The sequence below is a fragment of the Empidonax traillii genome, unplaced genomic scaffold (genome assembly GCF_003031625.1).
Source record: "Empidonax traillii isolate 1590-97213 ecotype Southwest subspecies unplaced genomic scaffold, ASM303162v1 scaffold83:size2986645, whole genome shotgun sequence".
Taxonomy (NCBI): Eukaryota; Metazoa; Chordata; class Aves; order Passeriformes; family Tyrannidae; genus Empidonax; species Empidonax traillii.
Window position 1 is genome coordinate 116,496 of NW_020955276.1, and position 8,218 is coordinate 124,713.

General features: G+C 43.5%; 1 protein-coding gene across 1 annotated transcript; it reads right to left on the minus strand.

The window, feature by feature from the left end:
- Nucleotides 1–442: 442 nt before the first annotated feature.
- LOC114056121 (relaxin-3-like) lies at nt 443–3,572 on the minus strand. Its single transcript, XM_027881027.1, has 2 exons — nt 3,329–3,572; nt 443–1,143 (listed from the first exon to the last, which is right to left on the minus strand). The coding sequence occupies exons 1-2, from the start codon at nt 3,543–3,545 to the stop codon at nt 776–778; spliced, it is 585 nt and encodes a 194-aa protein (XP_027736828.1). The 5' UTR covers nt 3,546–3,572; the 3' UTR covers nt 443–775.
- Between the last annotated feature and the right edge of the window lie 4,646 nt (nt 3,573–8,218).

The window sequence follows — 8,218 nt, forward strand, 5'->3', positions numbered from 1 at the left end:
GAAAAAGGAGGGTCAAAATAATTGGCAAGATGAGTCAATGTCAAGTGGAGTTTCAACTGGCAAAATATTCTTTCTGTACAGCTTTGTACCATGAACCCCATTTCAAGAATTTTGTTGGGTGTTAGAAGGAAGCTGGAGAGGGAATCTTCATTAGTGAAAGGAGGAGCAGTAAGTAATAAGTTCAAAGAGGAGAAATTAAGGTTAGAAATTCTTCCCTGTGGGGATAGTGAGGCATTGGAACATATTACCCAGGGAAGCTGTGGGTCCCCCATGCCTGGCAGTGTTTAAGGCCAGGTTGGATGGGGCACTGAACAACCTGATCTAGTGGAAGGTGACCCTGTCTATGGAGGAGGGGTGGAACTAGAATGGTCTTTAAGGTCCCTTCTAACACAAGCCATTCTATGTTCATTCTGTTGGCAGATGAAGAGTAATCCCATAACACTTAGTATAATTACATTTTAATGAAATATTGAAATTCTTCCTAAAGTGTTACAAAGATATAATACATCTGTAATATAAGTGTAAAGGCTCAACATTAAAATTAAAAGACTTAGTAAAAAATACAGATTAGAAGTTACTGCAGCAAAACAAAGTCATTGCAATTACACTCGTGGGGTTTTTTTTGTTGTGTTGGTTTTTTTTGAAGAAAACCAGCAATATTGACTGGCACATACAGACAAGATAAAATACAGTGAGAGTTTTCTTCCTCCATACAGTATTCAATCAAACAGCAATGCAACAAACATTGATTTCATGCATAAGTGCAGAGAGAATTTTAAACTCTACATATAGTACTGATTTCAGCTTTTGTACAGCCCCATTTGCAACACATTCCTGCCAAACCCAGAGATTCTCGTTTTCTTCTTGGAAACCTGGCCCAAAGATAACTGCTTGATTCCACAGGATTTGCATTTCCTGTTCCTCCCCTGTCCTTCCGAACAACTTTCTCTGCCTGGCGAACAAGCTCTTTGAAGTTGTCTGCCACAGGTACATATTCATTAAAGTAATTTAAACTATACAAGTCCTTAATTGTCTCCCATCCAAGAACTGGGCTGCTTCTCTGCAGCTGTTCCACTTCAGGATCCAAAACTGATTGCAGGTTGAAGTTTCCCAGTAGTTTGTTACTTGCTGTTTGCACAGAACCTGTTTAAAGAGAAGACGTTTTTGAGTTCAGACTGTAGGAGCATTAAAAGAGCACACCGTCCTAAGAAATAGCAATAAAACCTATTCAGTTAGTATCAACTGAAGCACTATTATCTGGCACTTCAGAGTCTCCACTGCATGATTTACATGTGGCTTACTTTTAGTGGAATCTATGTTTTAAGATTGTACTGCCTGTTAGATACAGAGAATACACAGCTACAACTGTGACTGAAGTAGAGGCATCCTATTACAACTGCGGTGTTACTGACGAAGAAATCTAATTTTTCCACAGAAACAAAATTTTGTTGTACAGACATGTATCCAGAAATACCACAGACCTATGTCGCGTGGCATGTGAATTACAGTAGACCACTCCTCCCATGTGCACAATCATACAAATGAGCATTGTGTGAAGAGCAAACGCAGGAAGGACTAAATAAGCAAAAATCATATGTAAACTGTTTCTTACAGATTGTATTTTTCTATAGTTATTTTTAGCTGATGTTTTTCACTCATTTCAAGGTGTATCAGAGGCTTGCAGAATTCACTTATGACATGCTTCATCTCACTGTGTTCTCAAGTGTTTTCAAAAATCTAGTTCTACTTCCTTTCTCCTCATACTGTTTTTGTTTATTTTATTTCTCCAAGGGAAGTGGTATCGCTTACTACAGTTAGTGTGAAGGAAAGTGGTTTATTCGATTCTTAATTTAAAAATAACCCAGAGTAAGACTTTGTGGTCTTGATACTGTTAAAATGGGGGGTTTTGTTTCAGAAAGCTGAAAGAAAACAAGATCATCCAGTGAATGTTATATTTACTTTAATATGGTTAATTAGTACATAGTAGCTAAATTCCAAACAGAACAGCTGCCTGACTATGTACAAAAACAAAATTGGCTGTAGTTACTTTACTAATTAGACAGTGACTGCTATTTAGTAGTCTTTTGGGGTGGGGAAGACTTTAGTTAGACATCATGCAGCACAATGAGGGTTCCTTAGTGACGACTGTTCTGAGAAGGTGCTGTTAATAAAAGGCAAAACAAAGTTTGCCGGGAAAGCACATAATCTCCGCAGAGGCTGTAGACAAATAATTTGTTATAATTACAAAGGTAACCTTTATCTTTTACTCAACACCCAGGAAACCCAGAATACTAGCTTCATTAACTGCTTAAGGTCTTAGGATATTTCATTAGCGGTGTGTTTAATTAAAAAACAAAAACAACCTTTTCTATTGCATTTTTTAGCCATAATTCCAACTTTTGTCCTTATTAAAAATATTATTTTCACAATTCAAAATATCGACATAAATGAGAGTCATCACTTGAAATTACTGTTACCTTACTGTTACTGTACTTTGAGAACACAGCCCAAAAGACATCTGCTAACACTTAACATACTGGGCTTCGGACATGCAACAGCAAAACTCTGAGCAATGTTTTACTCATTAAATGTTTCACCGCAGACCCCCTAAGGCAGTCCTTGCTGTCTAAATTATAACCTGGAGCACTGGAGAGTCCCATCCATCCTCCAACGTGACAATTCTTTGGTGCAGAGCAGCATAAGTGAGTGATAAAACCCCTCGCAATTCCACATCCATGGCCGTCCCGCACGTCCCGGCAGCTGTGCCGGGGAGCACGGCATCAGAGCTCCCGGCAGGGAAGGAGACCAGAGCTGGCCTCCCGCCACAGCCGAGGACTTAGTGAGCTCTGGGAAGGAGCAAAGCCATAGCGAGAGGCATTCCCCACCGCTCCCCAGGGCGCGTCAGCCCTCGCTGCACGGCCAAGAGAGAGGAAATGTGTAATTTTGTGGGATTATAAATTAGAAGCGCCTTGGCCGCCGGTAGCCCTGAGCAGCAGCTCGGAATCCGAACGGACCAAAAACTTTGCGGAACATCCCGGCTAACAACGCCTCGGTGCCTCCCGCGCCTTTGTCTCTGAATTACGAGGGTGTCCTACCAGAAGTCACGGGAAATGCCGACCAAAAACGAGAAGAAAAGCAGTAGAGGGACGGGAACGCTCCGCGGCTCAGGGGGGAAGAGCGAGCGGCACCGCAGGGCCTTCGCCCTTCCCCGCTCGCTCCCACCCTTCCCGTTTCTCCTGACGGACCCTGGCTCGGGAGCGAGCGAAGCGCCCCGACAGCCGCCGGCGCCCGTCCGACCGCCCCTCGGCCCGGCTCTCGGGACACTCACCGGCCGCGGGCGCCGGATCCACCGCCAGCAGGGAGAGCCGCTTCCAGCGGGACCCGCCGCAGGTGAAGATGACGGCGCGGATGAACTCCCGGCCGCACAGTTTCACCCCGTACGCGTCCCCCTCGCCCGCAGGCAGCGCGGTGCCGGGGTGCCCCGGCGGTGCCGCGCACAGCAGCGCCACCGCGGCGCACAGCAGTCGCAGCCTGGCCGCCCCCATTGCGCCGTCCCCGTCCCGCGGGTGCCTTCCCAGCAGACCCGACGGCCGCCCCCACTCCCGCCACCGCGGCGTCCAGCCCAGACCCTCAGCCTGCTGCCCGCCTTTTATGCGCTGCGGGCGGCGCTGTGTCACCGCCCCGGCCTCGGCCCCGGCCCCGAGCCCCCTCCCCGCCCCCGGTCCTGTCGCTACCGTCTCTCGTCTGGCGGTCCCTGTGCCTGAAGCCAGCGTCGAGGAGCCCTCGGGAAGCGTTCCCCCGTGTTCCTGCCCCTTGCTAGCTGTCGCGGCTCTTCACGCACCCGGTGAAAATGCACCCCACCTTTGACCTCCCGCCTGGGCCCCCCACCAACTCGGAGGCACACTCCATCCCCTCCGCCGGGTCTGCAGCTCTGTTTTTCCTGTTTGTGGTCAGGTGGCAGTTGCCAATGACCTCTCGAATTGCTCTGAAAATAAACACTTCAGCTCGGCTGTTTTTTTCCCTTGGAGGTCCAGTAACAACTACTATATCCTGAAAATGCCCGATGCAAAAAGAAGCAAGTAACATAAAATAAATGCTCTTCCACAGAACTACTTCAGCTGTAGTTGAAATCCCAGTTGAGGTGGGAATTCACAGCCTGGATTCCTGTCAGGTTTGTTGCTCTGGAGGCCTGAGTTCAGTGGCAGCCATAGGCACCCAAGTATCAAAGACTCCTTGGCTCCAATATGTGCATCCTGGGGATGTGGAGTTCCACAACTGTGTGTCACACAGTAGGCCCCAGCAGACTCTCACTGGTAAAGGTGGTGTTCTTCAGACCACCAGGCACCCTGTGAAAGTAAACTTTGCCTCTGGATTTGTTTTTTTCCCCAGCACAATAGGACAAGAAGTAGCTGCTTTTATAAAAAGTCATACTGTGGAGAAACAGAAAAGTTCATCTCTCTTAAAATATCTTGAAGCTGTTTTCTGTAGATCCTTTTGCATAAGGGCTATGCTTTCTATCCCAGGAGTATTGTTAGCATATAGAAGAAAAAAAACCTCAAACTTAATCTGGAAGGAGGGCACAGAGAAGACCTGAGTCTACAGACTCCTAATGTGTCTACAAAGGTGATTGAGTCACTTGTGCTGGCAGTGGAGACATAGTCTCCAATCACCTCTTCAAGGAGTACTTGGTGTTTTACACTGAGTTGGATCTACAATGAGGTTGTGCAGGTCTAAAATTGGGAGCAACTTGTGAACATGTTATGGTGGTTAAACCCCAGCCAGCCACCAAGCCCCACTCCACCACTCACTCACTCCCCTACCAGCAGGATCAGGAAGAGAATTGGAAGGGTAAAATTCAGAAAACTCATGAGTTGAGATAAAGGGAGTTTAATAGGGAAAGAAAGAGTCATACACACAAGCAAAGCAAAACAAAGAGTTAATGCACTGCTTCCTGTGGGCAGGCAGGTGTCGAGCCATCCCCGGGAGAGCAGGGCCCCATCGCACCCAACCCAGGAAGACAAACACCATCATTCCAAAAATCTCCATCCTTAATCCTTCTTCTTCCCCACTTTATATACTGAGAATGATGTCATATGGTCTGGAATATCCCTTTGGTCAGCTTGGGATCACCTGTCCTGGCTTTGCCTCCTTCCAACCTCCCATGAACTCTCAACTTCTTCACCAGTGTGACAGTATGGAAAGCAGAAAAGGCCTTGGCTCTGTGCAAGCACTGCTCAGCAATAACAAAAACATACCCATATTATCAACCCTGTGTTCAGCACAAATCCCAAACACAGTCCCATAACAGCCACTGTGAAGAGAATTAACTCTACCCCAGCCAAAACTAGCATAGTTGTCTACACTTGACCTTCCTTCTTAGTCCAGCCTTACGTGTTTAGGCAGTGGTACCTCTTCAACAGTAGGCACCATCATCCAGGTGTTAGTAGGATGCAATCTGCAAAAGTGGAGACTGATAATCTGAAATTCCTGAAGAACAAAACCTGGACCTGTTTTTCCCTCAGTTGAAGTTTTACCTACTATTTTTTTACAGACAAGTTGTGCAGGGATAACCACACCTTGCATTTTGAGAGAGCAGCACTCTTGAGTTTGTTTATCTTGTGGACTTCTTCTGAAAGTACGCATCACATTAGGTGAACTTACTTATGGATTGTAAGTAGTTTTCTAGATAAGGGAATTGTTTTCAGTGACTGGAAACCTGTAGTCATGTGCAAAAGCACTACCAGGACAAGGCAATAAGGAAAGTGCCTCCTGACCTGGGAGTGACTGACCTGATGACTCAGCTTGTAAACTAATATAATTTATTAACTAAACTAATATAAACTAATATAATTTATTTTATACTTTGATGCCCATGCCCAATATTTTTTCCAGTCTCTAAAAGCAGTAAAATGTCAGATGTTTCTATCTCAGAGCTTTTACCAGGGAATTTCAAGAGAAGTTCCCAGATAGCAGGCTGATTTGTCAGTCTAGTTGGAAAATTCCTGTGTTTCCACATGCTTCAGTTTCAAATTTAACTGAACCATCAGTTACTGTGGCACCCCATCTAGCTCCCCCTAATCAAAGGCAGACATTATGATGGCCACCTTTAGGGGTTTATTTTCAAGACCCTTTTGCAACTGTCTAAAGCACATAACCTCTAACGGCAGCTGCTAAACGCAAGCACTTAAGAGACTGGGTAACAAATAGTTTGGAACAGTTATTCTCACCTCTGCTTCTTCACCAGGGCTACTTAATGTGAAAGACAATAGTTTCTGTGCTTTCCGTTGAGCTTGCTGGTATTTGATAGAGCATGAGTTGTCAGAGACCTTGGAGGAAATACCTTTTCAAGATATTCCTAATGCCTCAGGGAAACCTCACTGCAGCATTCTTCATCACTCTTGTTGAAGAGCATAGGCTGTGAATGCTCTCGTCCTAGGATTGAGGACTGCAACACCAGGCAGCAAGTTAATGAGTTTTATTAAGGATCATGTCTGAATGAGCTGGCAGTAGCTTGACATTGCTTAAGGTTACTATGCTTGATGCAGTTTCATTAGTAGGATGCTCATGTATTGCTCAGTATTTTTCCTCCAGTCATATTTTAGCAACACTGCCTTTGCATCTAGGGCTTTCAACTCCATCTACAGAGTAGGTTATAAAGAAACTTGCTATGTTAGTCATGTAACTTCAAATCACAGAGGATTCTGTACAGAAAAGCCTAACTGGCAATTTCTCAGTACTTTGCCATGAAATTAAATGAAGTCATAGGCTAGGTTTGTATGTTCATGATAGCTAAAGAACTACTTCTATTTAAAACAAAACACACAGAAGAAAATTAATAATCTAAATACAAAAAATCTGAAGTAACTACACATCTTCTTACTGCCTATTTTATAATGAAGAAAAGACAACAGCAATGAAATGAATATCCATTCATGATCTGTAGGATGCTACAAGACAAGTATATCCAGTGTACTGGCTGAATGCAAGTATTTTGTATCTTTTAGTTTCCTAAACCATTGTGAAAATAATTGTACTATTTCTCTCCCTTGCACTACATTATTAATCTGTTGGGCAATAGCAAAGTTTAGAGAGGGTGGAAGATGTTTCACAAAAACTAGTGACTAAATAAAATGGCTTTAGCAATACCTCAATAGCCTTGAATACCTTGAATTAAAAACTTACTCCCATGTTAAATGACAGACAATCTACACAGAAAATCAGTGGTAGGATGGAAATGTACAGACTTCATTAGACTTTTTCCAGAGACTTCGTTTCAAATTCATGCAGTTCACTACTGCAAGAACTACTTAGTTTTTGAAAGTTGCTCAAACATGTATTTAAAATATTTCTTAATTTTTTTCCTATTTGCTTAGCACCATACAGGATTCTGTAGGAAAGGGAAAATACCACTGTATCCATGTGATTGGTGATCAAGTACCAGCATTATCCAGCTATCTTCGTCAGAGGGTTTAGAAAGCAATTCAACCTTAAGAAAGTTTATAATTAAAAAATTAATAAATGCATGCATTTTTGCATAATGAAGGCTAAGACTGATTAGTCTTGCAAATAAATAATAATGAAGAAACAATTGTATATGACCATGTAAGTGCTTTCCTTTTCTACTTTTAAAAGCAGTGACATACAGTTACAGCCATAACATAACTTCAAAACATTTAGGAAGGGGCTGGAATTTTCAGCTTTCCTTATTGTAAAGAAGAGGCCCAAACCAGACTCCTCAAAGTGACTTGTTTATTTCTCTTCACTACTCATGTTTACCACCAAAACCAGATTAACAAGAGAAGTGTGGGGCAGGCACCTGTGGCTTGCAGGTGGCACACACTTTATTGAGTTCTGTAAATAAAATATATCCATAATTAGAACACAAGAAGTTTTGACATCCTAATCACGACTGACTTCTCAGTTTTCTGGAATAATCCTGCTCCAAGTGATACTGATTCAGGATACATGGTTAACAGGCATTATAATCAGGAAAACCAACAGGATTAAGGTGCTAAGATTAGTGCCTTCAGGACAGAACAAGGTCCCCCTGGAATTACTCTCCTTTTTTTCCCCCAGTGATTCATGGAAACAGAGACAGTTGCTGTGATATGTTAAAGTAAGTCTAACATCTGAGGCCAGTTAAGTACAAATGACAGAAAGGAGCAGGATGTTTTAGGTGTTTTATTTATTTCCCTAACAGGCGTGATGATTATGGGCA